The 18,017-nt window shown below is 42.0% G+C and overlaps 1 protein-coding gene across 2 annotated transcripts in view; it reads right to left on the reverse strand.

The window, feature by feature from the left end:
- shroom2a (shroom family member 2a) overlaps nucleotides 1-18,017 on the reverse strand; it is a 36,244-nt gene that overhangs the window by 1,649 nt on the left and 16,578 nt on the right. Inside the window, exons 1-8 of one of the 2 annotated variants that reach the window (XM_042417689.1) lie at nucleotides 11,185-11,928; nucleotides 10,400-10,522; nucleotides 7,503-9,963; nucleotides 6,934-7,022; nucleotides 3,593-4,192; nucleotides 2,461-3,000; nucleotides 625-793; nucleotides 94-366 (exon numbers count right to left, since the gene is read on the reverse strand). In XM_042417689.1, coding sequence (XP_042273623.1) covers nucleotides 94-366; nucleotides 625-793; nucleotides 2,461-3,000; nucleotides 3,593-4,192; nucleotides 6,934-7,022; nucleotides 7,503-9,963; nucleotides 10,400-10,522; nucleotides 11,185-11,276 — 4,347 coding nt within the window. In that variant the 5' untranslated portion in view covers nucleotides 11,277-11,928. Of the gene's footprint in view, nucleotides 1-93; nucleotides 367-624; nucleotides 794-2,460; nucleotides 3,001-3,592; nucleotides 4,193-6,933; nucleotides 7,023-7,502; nucleotides 9,964-10,399; nucleotides 10,523-11,184; nucleotides 11,929-18,017 lie in introns of those variants that run through there. The other variant, XM_042417688.1, reaches the window with a different exon arrangement.

Raw genomic sequence — 18,017 nt, forward strand, 5'->3', positions numbered from 1 at the left:
CATCAGGATTTGAGAAGATATACAAAGTTTTCTCTGCTGGAGTGAGCAAACATTAAAGGACTGTTTACTAGCTATCTGTTTACATTTACTCACCCTCTCCTCAGGAGTAGCATCCTCCTCCAGACTGTTGAGGGCGTTCTCCACTCTGGCCAGACGGCCTGACAGGGACAGCAGCAGGCTTACCACCTTGTCCAGGTCCCCGACAAACATCCTGAACTTATCCAGCTCGTTGGGTTTGCAGACCTGCTGGACTCTGGCCTCCACCTCGTCTCCCAGAGCGTTGTTGTCCAGGACGTCCTCCTGAAGACTCTCCCTGGCTTCCCGCAACACCTGGAGCTTCTTGCTAAGGCTGTCAATCAGCTCTTGCTGCAAATGAGTATGAAAATATAATCAGTTTTATTAAGGGGAAGACATATAATAAACTGTGATCCTACATGAATTAAGATTTTTGCAGAAGGTGGGTGAAAACAAAAGCTCTCAGGCTTAAATGGAGGAGGTTTTTATCAAATCTTCACTCCAAGATTTCCCTTTTAGTTTTACTTTTTAGTTCTTTCGAGAACGAGCACTTCCTAGTTTTGTTATCATATGAATTCTAAAGATCAATGGGCTCTAAGTCTAGGGTACCTTCTTGTTGGCCAAATCAATGTCCAGTTCGTCTTCAGAGTCCTTCTCCTCCTCCTGCTCTTGCATGTCCTTCATCTTGATGAGGAGCTCAGCTTTGGGAGCAGAAGTGCTGTAATATGTAGAGCTGGTCACCATGGTGACAGCGGCCGCCATGCTGTCCTCCTTTTCCCTGAGATACAAATAACAAAAAACGTTTCTCATATTAGTGAAGAAACCAAACAGAAATAAAGTGTAATCTTGTCAAAAGAACCACTGGACCTCAAGCAAGAGAACTTGTTGCATTCACCAATTTTCTCTTATTAAGAATTTAAAGCTTTTTCACAAATGATCCAGGCCTTTTGAATGAGTCATGTAGAGATAATCTGCCTTTCTCCACAGTGGAAAAAACACTTGTTTGACTTAAGAATTGCCTTCATCTGGAAGAATCTGGAGTTTAATGTGTTACTGACATCAACTAAAATAAAATAACTAAAACAGACCTCATGCTAAATTAATATTCCGTTCACCAAATCATCATCATCATCGTCGTTGTGTGCTTATTTCCTGAAAGGTTTGACAGCATTTGATTTCTTTTTTATTTATTTATTTATTTTGATATTATTGGCATATTTATTGCAACTTATACAGTTCATCAGCTGTTGGAAACATTTTCTCAGTACAACAGTTGCCTCGGGGTCTTTAAGCACGGTGAACGTCCTTTGTTGTACTCAACAGTGTAACATCACTTACTGTATAATATTCTCTGGTTCCTCCCCATGAAAGTCACGTCCCTTTGACCTCCTGCCATCTAATTCATGGACTGCTTTGCTTTAGAAAGATGTCAAACCATTCCCTCTTTTCCTCACAATACAGAGCAGATCTGATGACATATGGTTGGTAGCTCTATTAATATTGTTTTGGGTCCTCTAATACGACTACTGACACAACTAAATTTGTTTTTGTCTGCTGATTTCTGACAGCAGAACTTGAAGCTCAACATTATGTTTCTTCTTTTTTACTCTTGGGTGACAATTTTGTCAGTGGCAGAACAGACTATGCTAGTGATCAAATCTCACAAACATGCACCTACTCATGAACAGGTGGCATTCATCAAGTTGAAACATCAACAAGTTTGTGCGGTTAGAAAGGTTTGGTGAATCAAACTTGGAACAGAGGCGCAGAGAAAAAATAAATGTCAGTTTAAGCAAGTAAAGAAGTAAACAAAGAAGTGTATCTAAATAAGTATAAGTATAAATGAGTAAAGCAGTGGTAAGGTGGCTTCCCACTGTGACAAAGGCAGCCACCAGTTAGTCTGACTGGCGGTGAGATGTTGCTGTTGGGTAGATTTGGTTTGTCAAAGCAGAAACGTCAGCTAGGTCGGACCACTGTGTTTAACTATATATCTTTAAATGTTACAGTTATGGCTGAAAATGACAACAGAAATAAACCAGTCTCCGCAATTCAAATCAACTGCCAGTTGTCTATCCAGAAGTGACTGTTCCTGTTAGCGAGACGTCACAGTGATTCAAGTCTATATTTTTTCCAGGATGACACAAAAAGATGTGCAAGTCATGAATATAATATAGTTTCACCTCATATCTCCAACACACATAGTTGAATAAATGTAAAGCTGTAAAGCTTTTTTCAGGAGTGAATTTTGTTTGTACATGTCAAATAAACTGAGTATGCTGAGAGTAAAAACACTCTAAAAAGGTCCAACAAGGTAAGGTGAGCAAAGGTAAAAACTAAATGTGTCTTCAACAATGTAATAAAAATGTCAACACCTCTAGTAAATCACTGATATAAGCTGCAGGGTTCCTCTCAGGTCTAGTATGGAAGCTAAAGATAGAGGCTGACCTTTCCTCGGCAGGCCGGGTGACGGTCTGTTTCGCTGGCACCTTCCTGCGCTGGTGAGCTCCTTCTAGCAGCTGCTCCCCCTGAGGGAAGATGCCCTCCATCAAGTCCATGGTGGTCTTCATCTTGCTCTGGTCCAGAATGTCAGCTAGTGACTTATCCTTCCCCATGATGTCTCTGGCCAGCTCCTCTCTCTTCTGGTCCTCAGAGAGTCCTATGGTTACGCCGGGCTCCTCTGTGGGCTGTGGTGGCTGCTGACTGTTGGAGGTGACGTGATCTTTAACAGTGGTCATGTATGGGTCTCTTGAGGGCTTCGGGTCTGTCTGCACAGCCGGCATGCTGTCCGGCTCTCTCTGCCGAGTAAAAGCGCTGCTGCCCAGGCTGCCGAGCCTGGTTACATCAGGACTCTCAGCCTCAGCAACAGGGGAGTCAGTGTGCCGTAAAAACAGACAATTCTCCTTCTCTGCGACTCCCTCTGAGTGCACAATCCTGATGGGTACTTTCTTCACTGCGGTATTTTGGTTTTCTATCACATGTTCCATCCTGAAATATAAGCAAAGAGAGAAAACAGTCTTATAGAAAGAGTCTCCTTGAATCTTCCTGTGAAAGGGGGAGAAGAACTGTTTTTGCTGTTATTCCAGCCATATGCTGATTTAAAGTTTCATTGCGTGATGGCAACTGAGATTTTTTCCATGCCCAGTATTGCTGGAATATCCAAGACTCCTGGACTCCTCCCACCACTCTGGTTTCTGCTAGCTGTAATAATCGGACTGTACAGTCATAAATTCACTACAGATGATATCAATTAGTTGTAGAATCAAGAAGATGAACAAACAGCTTTAAGAGAAGGGCTTTAGACTACACTTCACATTTTCTGCATTTAGCTGAATTGCGCCTCAACCGCCTGTGGCTTTTATAGAAATGCGGAGAATCCCTCTAATTTACTGTGGCTTGATAGCACTCACATGTTGACTCTCAATAAGCTCCTTTGTACATGTAGCATAAAAGACACAATGAGTAGAAGTTCTGACTACACTGAGCAGTGGTTTAACATTCGCAGCGATATTTGCACTCGTTTGGCTCCTGAATGAAAACTTTCATTTTCTTTCTCATGAGATGAAAAAGTTAAGATTACCTGTTTGAGTCTTCATCCTGAAGAGAGACAGGAGGCTTGTCGCTGAGTCTCTGTGGGGAAAACTGTGGCGATGGAGAGCGCTGCCCCTCCATAGTGGCCAGCCCTGAAGGTCTGTAGGAGGAAGCTGGGGGAGAAGAGGCAGGCTGAGGATTGGATGTTGATAGCTGATGCACTGCCCCTTGTCCTTTGTCCACAAGTCCTTTGCCGTGCTCAGAATCTCCCTTTGGAGAGTGGGTGGGGACAAAGGCGGTGTTAGAATCACTGTTGGGAGAGCGGTGGGTGAAGATTTCACTCTGGGAACTGGCGAAGGACTCGTGGGAGTCTGGGCATCTGGGTGGGGGAGGCTTCTCCAGCACAGAGGGTTTCCTCCTTGGTCCAGATGGTGGCTCAGTGTGGCTGTGGTCTTCAGGCTGAGGGAGGGCAGACTCTGGTAGACTATGAGAGATAGATGTGGGTCTGTGGTTCACAGTGGCTGGAGCAGGTCTATGTCTGCAGTCAGGGTTGGTTCCTGTCATGGGCGGAGGGGGTGGCGCTGAGTAACGCTCAAACTCCACAGGCTTTTCTCTCACTTTACAGTCACCGGGCCCTCTGTCAGAGAACCTGAGAAACACAATAGAAAGCTTTTAATTACACAGCGAGGCAGCACGGACTATCATCTGCAGCTCAATCAAATAATACACTGTGGCAGAGGCCTTGTTCCAGCAGCCACTATGATTAGGACTGTGCCAGCATGACAAGACACATGTCTCCCTCTCTTCTGCGAGTCTCCTCCCTGGTAACTGTTCAGCTGGCAGCCTGAAGAGGCATATTTCAGTTCCCACAAGTCTGCATAGAGGAATAAATAATCCTCCAGTGCAAAGAAGCAAGACCGAATCACTTTTTCCTGCCTGATTCCCATTTACAGTTTTAACTCTTTGTAGGTAAAGTCAGACATCATTGGAGGCCTAAAGGAGTTGAAATGATGTTGTGTCTCCTTTAGCATAGTTTAACCATACAACACAGTGGCATGCTGTCATTAAATGAGCCATCCAGACTGTAAATGGTAAAAGCATGCAAACCTGCTTCAGCCTGGTTTCATGCACACAGATTACATTTCCATGCATGCAAGTCCTCCGAAACAAATTCAATTAGGAGTACTCGGAGAACATTAAGACAAAATTGTATTGATCCTGCAGTCACAAGATACAGTGTGGTGACTTGTGGACAGACAGACGCCATCGTTCAAACCTCCCAATTGGAATTCTTACAAGCTGCGACAAGTTAATGTTCCTACTCACCCCAAGTGAAGCTTTAACCCTGTCATTTCCATAGAGTAGAAGTAAAAGTGAGTGTGTCGTCTGTCTGCTAGCTCTCTGTGACAGAAGCCACCTGTTGGTGTCTCTTTACGCCTGTATCAATGACAATATCTGGGTGGAGCATGCCTCACTAAGCTCATCTCCCAGACTTTTCAATGACAATAACATCCGCTACACTGTTGTTGTAATGCAAACGTAGAGTGTCATATGGCGTGGCTGGTACAATGAGGTTGCTCAAGACCAGATACTCTATACCCGTCAATGAGTTTCACCTGTGGGAGCTTAGATACTGCATAAAGCCTCCCGAATAACTGGTTGTAAATCCATGAAGTCATCTTGACTATGTCACAATACTGACTCCATGACTCATTCTAAATAACTGGAGTAAAAGACAATCATGTTTTTTTTTAAACTGGTTATCAAAGAGTTGGCATTTTCAAAACGCTGGCACTGGAAAATAATTCCTCTCAATGTATAGATCAAGTAATACATCTATTACAAAGCATTAAACTCATCTCCATTAAAAGGGGAACCCCAGCAATTTAGTATTATACTTTCATAAAGTTGGTGGACTCACAAAACAGACAGAATAAAAAAAAAAGATTGGTCAAATTAACACAAAACAATTATATTTCACTGTCTTCATAAGACAGGAGTTAATGCTGGGTGATCAAAAGGTAACATGAAATCATGAATGCTTCACCCTGCCCACAAAACAAACAGTTACTGAGGAGGCAGGTTTGATCCACTATGACCGAACCATTTTATATATACAGACCGCTTCATATTATTGTGTGGATGATTTAAACTCTCAGTCGCATAAATACAATTCCAAACAGAGCTGGAGTTAATATTTCCACACTATTTCAACAATGACTACAAAAAAGAATTATCTCATACAAGTCATGATTACAAGTTAGTCTGCATTTAGCTGGTGAAACCCTCTTACTGAGACACTATATTCTCTTTAGCCTACATCTAATTATTTGAAAAAAAAAAAAAAAAAACCAGCAGAATTCCGCATTATTCTTTTTTTTCAGATGTCAAAGGCAAAGCAAGAGCCTGCAGCCATGCTAGCAGCTCTGAGGTTGTATCTTGGCACAGCGGTGCTTTTAGCTAAATGCTAATGTCAGCATGCTAACATGCTCATAATGACAATGCTAGCAAGTTAATGTTTAACCAGTATAAGGGCGGGAATGTAAGTTTTACAGGTATTTGGCCATAAACCGAAGAATTTGACAAAGTGAAATTTTGACCTAAAGATGCTGATTACAATTCATCCTGATGGGGGCCTGAATGTCTTTACAAACCTTTATGACAATTCATCCAATGTTGTAGAGATATATCAGTCTTGACCAAAGTGGTGGACCGGCTGACCCACATTACCATAAAACTCCAATTGTGCAAAGTAACAGATCTTATTGATGATAATTTCATGCCTTCAGGCTGGCCCCCTGAACTGGGCTCCCCATTACACTCTGGTGGAGGGCAGAAGAAACACTTCCTCACTGTCACAGACACAGTCAGATGCCTCGCCTACAGAAGTAAGCCTCCACTAAATGACACAAAGCACAGCCAGAGAGACGGCTTATGTTGTCACAGCTGCGCCAAGGCAGTGCCACTGGTATGCCTTGACAGATTATAAAGACTTCACTGTTCTTCTACAGACTTACTGCCCTCTATGACTGATCAAGATCATGAGCAGAAACACACTAAGATATCACACTAAGTATGCTGACAGAATAACGAAGACACAGGCGTAAGAGCAAAATAATTAATAAAAAGGTCAAATAGAATACTGTTCATTGTAATACTAGCATTTAGTTTCAACCCTACCCACTGATGACACATAATAATACCATTTCACTACACCAGAGATTACTCAAGATGACACAAAAAGCAATCCTCAAATCAAATGCAACACTGACACTCTTTAAACTTTACTATGTTACTTAAAAAGGTTATAATTGCACTGTATTGTGGACACGGAGAGTTTCCCACTGCAACAGATGTGCTGACAAGTTACATCAAATGAGATTTACTCACCCTGTGGCTGTGTTGTGTGGCGGTTCAGACAGTTTACTCTCCGCCTGGGAATATTCTGTCTCAGACGTTACTGTGGGAACTGGAATCTTCTGTAAATAAAGTAAAACAAACACATCTTACGTTATGCAGAAACATCTAAAAATCTACAGAAAAGAGGCTTCCAACTCATTCAAGGAGTCAAAACTCTTGTCTTTTGTTAATTACTCTTACAATCTATGTTGCAGCTTCCTGGTTTTGTACTGGCACAAAAAAAAAAAAAATCAGCAGGTTGATGCCCCCCTCTTCCTTAAGCTGAGGGTGTGTCACTATGAACAAACATGGATTAATATTTGACTTGGCTCTTTCCTTTGTTCCTTTCACTTCATCCAGTGTGCTTGTCTTAACAAGATGTAAAATCACCATGAGGTTTTGACACAATTGCAAACTCTAAGTGACTAAAACCAAGTTACAGTGAGACCCCTCACCTCACCTATTTTGGCTTATTCCAATAAAATGTGTAAGTTTCGAATACAAATCAGGGTAATGGCCAAATCATTTTAGATGACTAAAAATCAGACTTTGTCCCTCACCTGCCCATAGATGTCAGCTGAAGGAGAGGATTGGGATCTTTCATGGAAACAGGCAGTTTTAGTTCTCTCCTCTGGCCCTGGATCCAGGATGTTATCAGCTGACCGGTACCGTCCAGACGCTTTTGTCTCTGGAGGTTTCTTCTGTATATTCCACCTCGCCTCATACTCAGCAAAGGTGCCAAGTCTTTGCTGGTCCAGGATGTACTGTTTCTGTGCAGAGTATGGGACTCCCTGGAGCTCCTCAGTATACTCTCTGCTCCTGATCCCTTTCAGTGTGTGCTCTGTTTCACTGGTGGAGGCAAGACCTCGGCCCTTGGCCTCAGCTGGGTTCTCGGTATAGCTATGAGGGGGCATGTGACTGGGGAACATTGGTTTCCCGTTTTCTTTAAAGAGCTTTTGTTGCTCAAGTGAGGAGCTTGTATTTTCATTGCGAGGGAGCTCTTCTTTTACCCCAACTTCGTGGATTTTGTCTGGTTCAGAGAAGGACCTTACCTTCTTTTCTGCTGGAAAACGCTTTCGGCCACCAATGCGAGTTACCTGACTGCCTACAGGCCCAGATTTACTCATTACAGACTCTGACACAGTTGGTAGAGGGGTAATATCTTTCCGGGCCAGAGCTGAAGATGGGTAGGTAGGTAAGGCCTCAGCCGCAGGGTGCTCCAGTAAAATAGGCTCCAGGTCTTTCCTCCTGAAAGAAGTAGCCTTGAGCACCCTCGCTTGTGCTTCCTTCAGATTATCCTTGTAGGAGTTGGTGAAGGGGCTATCTGCAGATGTCGGGGTGTTGCTTTCAGTCGACTTCCAGACATCCCGATCCTCTTCAGTCTCACCCTCAGTACCAGGGAGGGTAGCTGCACTTTTACTTTTTTGCAGCTTGGCTCTTCTCATTTGGATTTCACTTCTTAATGTTGTGGCAAAACGCTCGCTGCGTCTCACCTGCTTGCTTTCAAGGGACTCATCAGTGCCTCTTGATTTCTCATCTTGGCCTGCAGCATCCATGGACAGAGAGTGGAGCATGGGGGTTGCCTGTGGGCAGATCTTGTTGCTGACTTGGCTGTGATGTCTGATGTCTTGGGGTACTTCTCTGTGTTGCAGTGGCAGAGACCTCCGTTGTTCAGACTGTCTGCTAGGGGAATAATTCATGTACTGAGCTTCTGCATTTTGTGAGTTGTGTCCTCTCTGGCTTCCCCTATCATCAGAACTGACTTTAGGTACAGATGTTTCTAGTACAGTAGTAACTTGGTGCTTGCTGTATCCGTTACTGTCTCTACTGTGCGAGGAGTGTTGTTGCTGCTGTTGTTGGGGCAGATTATACTTGGCTTTGGTGACTGACTGTGAGTTCCGCTCATTTCCAGTCTGTGCCAGATCTATGCCTGTGGCACTTTTCCTGTCCTCTGGTTTTCCTGACAAGGTTTGGGGGTTCGGCTGAGTGGGCTGGCATGTAGTGACACAGTAGTATCGGCTATGTCCACTGCTATCAGTGTTTTGATCAGTGGCAGTGGTAGCCAGGGAGGTGCTTAAGTTCCTTCTCTGGTTCTGACCAAAGAGTTGTGGAGAACCGTTAGTAGACAGCTCCTGCATACTACAAACGTAACCACCTACGTTCTGTGGCTTTGGTACGGATGTAGCCCAGGGTTGTGGATAAAAAGTGCTTTTGTCACTATGGTGTCTCTGATGGTAGGACTGGCTAACATGGGAGGACTGGCCTTGCCGAACGTCACAGCTGGACAGGGAGTACTGCTTGTTTGAGTTGAACTGGTTGTGGTTGGACTTATCAGATGAAGAGTAAAAACTGTCGCTGTCATTTTTTGGGGATAGGTTGTGGCTGCGGCAATTTTCAGTGGAAACCTTAGAGGGGACATGTGAATTAGGTCCTTCAGGGTGAGCTATAATGAGCCCTCTTTCATGTACCTTGGTTGCAGCAAAACTGTCACTGCGTGCAGGTGGGAGCGGTGGGGGAGGAGAGGGGGAGGCGGTCTTCTTTTTTTCAGGAACATGCCAAACAGGTCCACAGCTGGTTCTACTTGAAGTGGAGTGGCGAGAGCCAGCCTGGTCATCAGTCTGTGGACCATCGCAGCCTCCTGGCATCTGAAAGTAGGTGAGCCTATCATCCTGTTTGACTCCCTCGATCAGACTCTGGCTGTTTCTGCCATTGTTGTGCTTTCCTCCTGCATCCCACTGATTGACTTTATAGAGCATGTTCTCTGTTGATGCAGCATTGCTCTTTGAGAGGGTGTAGTCTGGTGTGCCAGAGCTGGTGGAGAAGGAGCTGTAGGCAGAGTCTCGTTTGCCTCCTCCAAGGTGCTCCATACTGTTGTTGGACTTGGCAGGTGACAGCTGACCGGCAGGGTATGGGTGCGATACATGTTCTAGACTGTCCATGCTGCCAAGAGAGCTGAACTGGTCGGACACTCTGCGCAGGTTTGTTTGCTCCCAGCCAGAGGAGAGATCAGTTGAGGATGAGCTGGAGATTAAAACAAAGGACCAAGTGTGAAAATACACACAAAAACCTGTTTTTCTTCAGCAAAAGTAGACTGTTTTTTATAGATCGCTGTTGTTTATTAAGTTATGAATTATGGGCTCTAATTCTACCCAGTTTCATGAATGCACTTCTTGCAATTCATGATTCTATTTTTATAAAGGGGTATAGCATTGTCAATAAAATGAACCCTCACCATCTGAGCCAATGCTATGAAGGTGTTGCCACCTCATTATTTTTAACTAATAACTTAACTAACTAAGCCTTTGGATTTTCAGGGAAAAGTTTATGTTGTAGAATGACAACTCAAGGGAAAATTACAATTAAAAGCCCCTGTAAGCATAATGATAAACTGTTCATTAAAAAAGCTTGATATCTAACATTGAGAGTCAAGAAGCAAACTTCAAGATCCTGGAGTTACCTTGCATCATATCTGGTGTGCCAGACTGGCGTGGGTGGAGACTGTGTTTTGGCAGTCTCTGATTGGCTTTCGTTGAACTTGGTAGAGTGCCAGGAGTGAGGCCTGCTTATGGGTTCATTCCGCCTGCAGAGAGGGCAAAAGACACAGAGTGGATTAGAGACCAACCCCTTATGGAAAACATCATGTGCTTCCACATATAAATCTATGCAACTGAGAGTTATAAATGCAGCTTGTTCTGCAACTTACTCATGTCCATCAAGGCAGTGATTTGAAACACTTCAGATTCATCCTAACATTTACAAATAAAAACTATTTTAAAAACTAATTTGCTTCTCTGCTTCATCACAAGCTTTGTACAGTTGTTAATTATGCATGTGAAACATACCCTTTAAAGCGGTTCTTTCTGTAATGCATGTCAGGAGAAGGTAAACAGATACAACATATTACCATAAAATGAAATAAGCTTATGTTAAATACAATTTCATTTCTTTATCAATATACAAAACCTGTGTATACATGTCATGAGCAGACATTGTATTGCATGCTGTACACATGGAATGGATCTTATTTATCTAATGAAATGAACCACAAGACAATCCAAACAGGCATGCTGTGAAGGGCAGGTAATCAACCACAGGAGAGGGAGAGATGCTATGAGAGGAATGAATGATAATATTACTTGAGAAATGATTAATGTCAATTAATGAGCACAGGGCACACAAGAAGGGAGGAGAAGAAAGATAGGGATAGGTACTACTGATTACGATGACGCAACAGAACCGTACCTCATGGAACTTCGCAAAATCTTCGTAAGAAAGCTTCTGGCCACATGCACGTCATTCTCTGAGGGCATTTTCTGAGCTACAATATCCACCATTTTCAAATTCCTAGGCAGCAGGGGGAGGAACAAACACACTAAGAGCTCACCCACAATAGACTGAACTCAGTTGATAACAGAAGACAGGACAAACACCACTAACTGTTGCATTTAGACTTAGTTGGTGGTTACTTTTGAAAGGTTGTGTACACTTCAGCATTGCAGAAAACTGAGCGTGTTGGTCGCAAAAGCTCACTAGGACAAAGGTTCCCTAAATTTCCAATCCAGCTAAGTTATGACAGACTGCTTCTAATTCACTAGACAGTAATATGTAGTCCACAGGAGTGTAAATGACTGTTGATGAATGGTGTTATAGCTCCCTCTCCTGGACAAACTACTATATGCTCATGTCGTCGCATAGTTATGAGTTTCATGCAGAAATATGAAAACTCCCCATATGATGGACCTACATCACAGCAGACAATATCAGTGAAACGCACGCAGTTTTACTCATCTCTCATCAGGCTCATTATCTGAACAGGACATAGCTGAGGTGAGCTGGTTGTGCTCAGACTTTGCCATATGGTCCCAAGGGGAACACAAGCCCAGCATGGGGCAGGGGGCTTAGGGAATAGAGAATCTCTTACACAATCAGATCAGCCACCTCACCCCTCAATCCAAGCTGTCGTCTGCCTCCCAGACAGCATTTCTATCCTCGATGAGGATAGAAAACTGTCAACATTTGACAGGAACAAGGGACTTTGATAGTACTTTGTAGTTACAGCTGTAGCTATACTCATAATGTAGTTTTATGTGTACGATTTTAAAATGAGGACAAAGGGGAAAAACAAGGGATCATTTCTTGCTTGGATGAAATGTGCCACCAAACTAATTTAAGGCCTGTGTTTAGAATGAGTTTGTTTTTTCTCTGTGACTTTTAGCTTCTAAACTCTGTGAAAGCAACATTTAATGTAAGTGCAATACATTTTAAAAACATCTCTAAACACTTCTGAATGTTTATTTTTAGCCTCAGTCTAGTATTGTATGTTAGACCAAGGTAACTAGATTTACTGAGAGGGGACCGTGAAACATTGGTGTTATAATGGTCAAGAATTTTGGACAAAGCTTTGCATGCTTTCACTCTCATTGGACTCAGGATGGCCCTACAAAGCCATGAGGTCAAGAGGTCCTGCCCCCTCAGTCACCTTGTCTAAAGGCCTTCAGTGATCTGATGACAAGAGGTCCAAACAACAGCTTCCTTTAGATCGAGACTTATCCTTAAAATCGAACTGCTGGGTGAAATAAATAACTATGATATTCACACTCATTTCATAGATTTTTTTAGAATTTTCAGATGGAGACAGAGATTTGGTTAAGGTCAACAAAGTGGGACAATTCCAGAAAAATGAATTGTGGATTAGAGTTAAGGCCTATTTAGTGGACAAAGAAAAGCCAACATGAAGCTCAGTCTTCCTTGTCTCCTCAGAGTCCATGTTTCTGGGGCACTAGGAGCTAGCCACACATGGCGCCTGCTATTGGTATGCAAATGAAGCTGGTTTTATTAGGCCTATCGTCAGGGCTACAGCTGGGCCAGCACAGATATGCTCGGAAAGTGAATCAGTTGGCTGGAATGGGGGCAGGGGGAGAGACTGTTTTCAGAGTGATCGGTTTAGAGCCCCATCTCACTTCAAATGAGTCCGGTACCAAAGAGTCCACATTCAAAAATAAACAGCTCACACATGCATACAAAACCAAACAGAGAACATGTTAAACTTTCAAACAAACTTATTACCTATTGTGATTAGTAATACCTTACAGCTGAAATGCTAACAAGAACGTTCACAGATAATTTAGCTTTACTATTAAGCCTTTTCCCTCAAAGATTAATTTGCATTTGGTTTTGAAATGCTAAGTCTAGCTGATCGTGGCTTAACCTAAATGATGCATGACCTCATGCTGAATGATAAGACAGAAACAATCAAAACAATAACAGAGTATTAGGGTCATAAACCCGAGCAAAGGAAACCCCAATGTGTTAAAAGATAAAAAGCTGCAGGTAGGACGGCCTTCAAACACAGAAGTCAGAAGGTTTAAGACACAAAAAGTGAATAAAACAAAGTTAATTTTGACTCACCAAACATCTGGATGAAGGAATTCAAAATGGACACAAAGAAGAAATGTGAAATCCAAAAGACCTACACAATAATACCAGACTGGAGCTCAGTTTGGACAACAAAGTGAGACCAGTTTTACCCGTGTGCTGGTCAGGCACCACATTCCACAGACACTTCAGAGACAGGCCAAAATAAAGAGACATGCAGAGATCTGAGCATCATCGCTTAACTCTGCCACTGATCCACTACCTGCAAACAAACACCAACCAACAACTCAAAAACATAGAATTCAACCCACAATGACCATTACTAAAACTAAGTTCTCCTGGCAGAATTAGTTTGAACGGAGGGGAGATTTCCTTCAGGATTACTGGGGTTTTACCCCTGAAAGGGGGGTGGATGAGTGTACAGAGAAGGAGGAGGGCTATTGTCACAGCCAGTCCCCTTGGAGTATTCTCGTACCTTGCCTCGTCTTATTGGCTCTAAGGGGCTAATATGCTAATGATGGGATGAAATGCCGGACTCTTCTCTTCCCATCTCCCCTGTTGTGAGGCAGACATGCATTTCTCCCATTTCTATGGCAACAGGTTGATCTCTAGGGTGCGAGGGCACCCTGTTTCCTGAAAGCCTCGAGTAACGAGCAATGCAACTGCCAAAGTACGGGATGTTAATAACACATGACAGATACCACTTAGTATTCAAAGTATTGACTCTTGAACATTTTGTTATGATTCTGTTATTACATTGTTTTAGTTTGTGTTGAGTTCTGCTTGTTAATTTCCGTTCTATGAACTTAAATAACACATAAACATTTAATATTTATACCATTTATATTTACATTTGTTTCACTGGGGTTAAACTGACATTAACATTTTTGTAAATTCAGCATCTGTCACTCATATAATATTTAGAGTATATTTCGTGGTTGGATTTAAAGGATTATGACATGGTGGCTCAATTTGATTTAAAAAAAAGGATTAGTATCATACTTAATTACACTTTGTCTGATTAATAGGCAGTGTGTTACAGGTCATTCATGCACTTCTTTCTAATTGTGGCGCTATTCTATTGGACAAAAATGGTTCATGTGTAGTCTTATGGCATTTTGCTATGCATAATGCTGATGTGTACTAAGATGGATCAAATTCTTGATTGGTTTAATTTAATTTAGTTATTCACGGGGACAATGCACATTAATAACCACCAATACCAATCTGAAAATGTGCCAGTGTTTGCCAGCTAGCAAATTTTCAGTCCTTTGGCAAGATGTTTTGAAAATAAACTGAAAAGTTAAGTAAAGTGACAACATTAACAGGCTACATCCCCCTATTGCAGACAAGTACTGTTTATCTGATAAATGTTACATAAAAATGTATACAAAAAATATCAATAAATAATATGCTTTTCTCTCAAACCTGCTTTTTAAATGTTCTTTTGTTATCAACAAAGCTGAGGCCAGGTGTCTAAGATTTTAGGGTACAGCCTGTGTTGTCCTGTCCAAATTCTCTACTGACTTCCAAAGTAAAAATAGACTGATAAAGGTTTTGTGCTCTTCTGGACTTAAATGATCTCATACAACTAATCACATTTAATAGGATCTGGTTCTGTACAGGAAATAATTTACGACGCAAGTGCTGTTCAGTTTGAAACAAATGGTCAAATGTGCATAACTTCAACCCTTTTCTTATAAAAAACTAAATCTTTGCAACTCACAAATCACAATAATCCAAACAGGTGATTTTTTACTGCGAATTTGACTAAGCACCTCCTTTTGAACAGGAGGACAGTACAGCTAGTTATAGCTGTCTTGACTTTGGATAATGACCATCCTAAATGGCATCAACAAGGAGGAATACTCTTGCTTGAGTGACCAACAAGTGTTGCTTATTTAAAAGTACTCTGGCACACTGGCAAGAGGTCTGGTGACAGGCAAGCAGATTAGCAAAGAATGGTTGCAACCTAAAGCTGATAGGAAGGCAATAAAATCCACAGTAATCTACTGTGAGGGAAGCAATCAACCATATGATCCAAACAAGGTTTTCATTGCGAGGTTCAGCAAATGCATTTTGCTGAAGTTTTTTTTTTTTTTTTTTTTTTTTACAAATGCATCTCATAACACTCATTACACATAAATTTTTGATGTGACCATGGCGTGATTTCTTTAGTAAAACTAATAAATGTGACAAAAAGGCTTACAGTATGCGGCTTGGAAAGACTGAAGCTTTGGCTTATATAACATCTCCATTTAACCAAAGTTAAAATTAGGGATAACTGTGATAATAACTTGTCTGTCAAGTGCGTTCACTTCGCAAAGCATGTAAATAACATAAGATAAAGAGCAGTATCATGTCCAGTATTAGCGTGCAGAAACATGCTGAGGCTGTATGCACCCAACCTGCACTTGCAGGTGAGCGGGTGGATTCAGTCGGTCCCCGAGGGCCTGACAAAGGCCTTCTTCAGCAGACCCTACAATCAAACCAGTCATGTTTCGGGTGAGAGAGGTGAACCGTGAGCAGCATGTAATGACCAGCACATTCCTGGGCTGAGTGGCATACCAGCTGTCAAGTCACTGGCTGCCTGCTCTGACCCGCAGCCCAGAAACACCTGGAAAACTTTTGTCTGAGGCTGAGGGTCTGAACACCATCACTAAAACAAAGTCCTCCATGTCTATCATTGCAGTTCAAGATGTATTGGGGTAATTGTGGGTAAGAATGCAAATATTAATTAACCATCAACCTGTTTATTACTTAAAGCAAGCAGTTGGGCTTCTCTGTTACCTGATGTATTAACACAGCCAAAGTGTGGAAGACAACACGAAGTAAATCAAGCAACAACAACAAACAGTGTGGGGATTAACTGTAGTCACTCACAATGACTTACTGTGGACTATAATGTTTAACCAACCACAAGCAATCCATAACAGTGTCATGTATAATATAACAGTGTGAGCAAATACGAACAAAGCTGTCAAAAGTGTTGCAAGGTGTGAGAAATTATTGTTAATGTTTATGTAACGACATGCTCTGACTGTAGTTCCCCGAGAGTGATCTTCCTCATTAGTGGTATGTGATAACAAAATATTTCTCATATTAGGCAAAAGGAGAGACAAACATTGTAAAAAGGTAATGAAGATGTTGCCTTGAGACTATTTACAACTAAACTGGTGATCATGGTGTAAACAACACAGATACAGAAAACCTGGCCCAATAGGCAAAATATTACCGTGTGGTTCAAATAATGAAAAAGCAAAAATCCGAAGTTCCTACAGACATTGAATGTTTGTCTTCCAGATCCACATACATACCTCATGAAACGTTCATCAAGAACTAAAATTTCTTCATGTCACGTTGCAAAAAAAAAAATCATCACAGTTCAAGGCAGGTGTATTTTTCTTTGATTGGAGTGTATACTTTAAAGAAAAAATTGAAACCTTCTTCCTGTAAAACTAGTGACATCTCTGACTCACTGTCAACTCACCTTGGCTGTGGAACAAACCAAAAAGAAACTGAGGGGTGCAGTTAAGACCAGGCTACACTGAAATCTCTGAACTATGATTTCCTCAGCTGAGACCCAAACAATTTTAAGAAATCTACTTATGACGAGAATTCAGCGCACAGCATTCCAAACATACTACATGGGCTTATTTAGAAAAACAAAGACCAGTAGATGTAAGCCACTCCACTGCAACCCCTACTGAATGCTTACACTGTAAGTTAGGCCAATAAGCTTTTCCGGGTATAATTGGATTGTGCACCAAACCTCTGTGAAGGCCTAACTCCTCTAAAATAGGCGGCTGCTACAGTAGAAAACATCTCTTCTATTGTAAAATAATAGTGCATGTTAGTGACTGTGGTACTTCTGTAACAATGCCAGAAGGGGGAAACCAAATGCTATAACAAACTTCAAGCTTCATGTTGTAAAGTTTAATGATTCTCCCAGCAGATGGATGAATGTGCTACAAATACCCTAAAGGGGAGGGAAAGGAAGGCAGGCCAGACTGCGGGGGGTCCTCATCGAGAGTAAAATACCTTCTGCCCGAAACTAGAGAGGTAGACAAAATAATGTGAACACCTTGTGGAAAAGGCTGCTTTGAAAACAATGGCTATCCATACACAGTGTAATGATTGTTTTGTGATATTGCTCTATAAAAGTGAACTTTAAATATAGTACAAAGGGGCCAAATTACAGCTTTTGGATTTTTAAAGTTAGCAAACCATAACAATACCAATCTGGAATACAGACAGTACAATTGCAATGTGCTGGTGTGGCACAATTATAGTGTTAGTATATGCAGTAGCCAGTGTTGGCACGCTTTAAACAAATTTTGCATGAAACATGCAATTAGGCCGTACGGTAGCTCACACCCTGATTTTGTTAGTGAAATAAGTTTAACGAATGTAAATGTTTCGGTAAAACTTTGGAAGATTTCCCGTGCGCAGTGGTTTTGTTGAGGCATGTGCAAAGCAACAAGATGCTTTCCCACAGATAACCACACCTGTCTGTCCTCTATGTGACGTGTGACAAGCCTCTCTCACTGTAGTCGCACCCCTCTCCAAAATGACAGTACACCAACAATCTCGCATTAGTCACCGCATGCAAAAAACATGACTCGCTAAATCAAGCTCCTCCCTTATGCTGTCTGTAAAGAGACCACACCTGTACACAAGAGCAGGTTCTGACAGCTTCC

The sequence above is a fragment of the Thunnus maccoyii genome, chromosome 7 (assembly GCF_910596095.1).
Source record: "Thunnus maccoyii chromosome 7, fThuMac1.1, whole genome shotgun sequence".
Classification (NCBI taxonomy): domain Eukaryota; kingdom Metazoa; phylum Chordata; class Actinopteri; order Scombriformes; family Scombridae; genus Thunnus; species Thunnus maccoyii.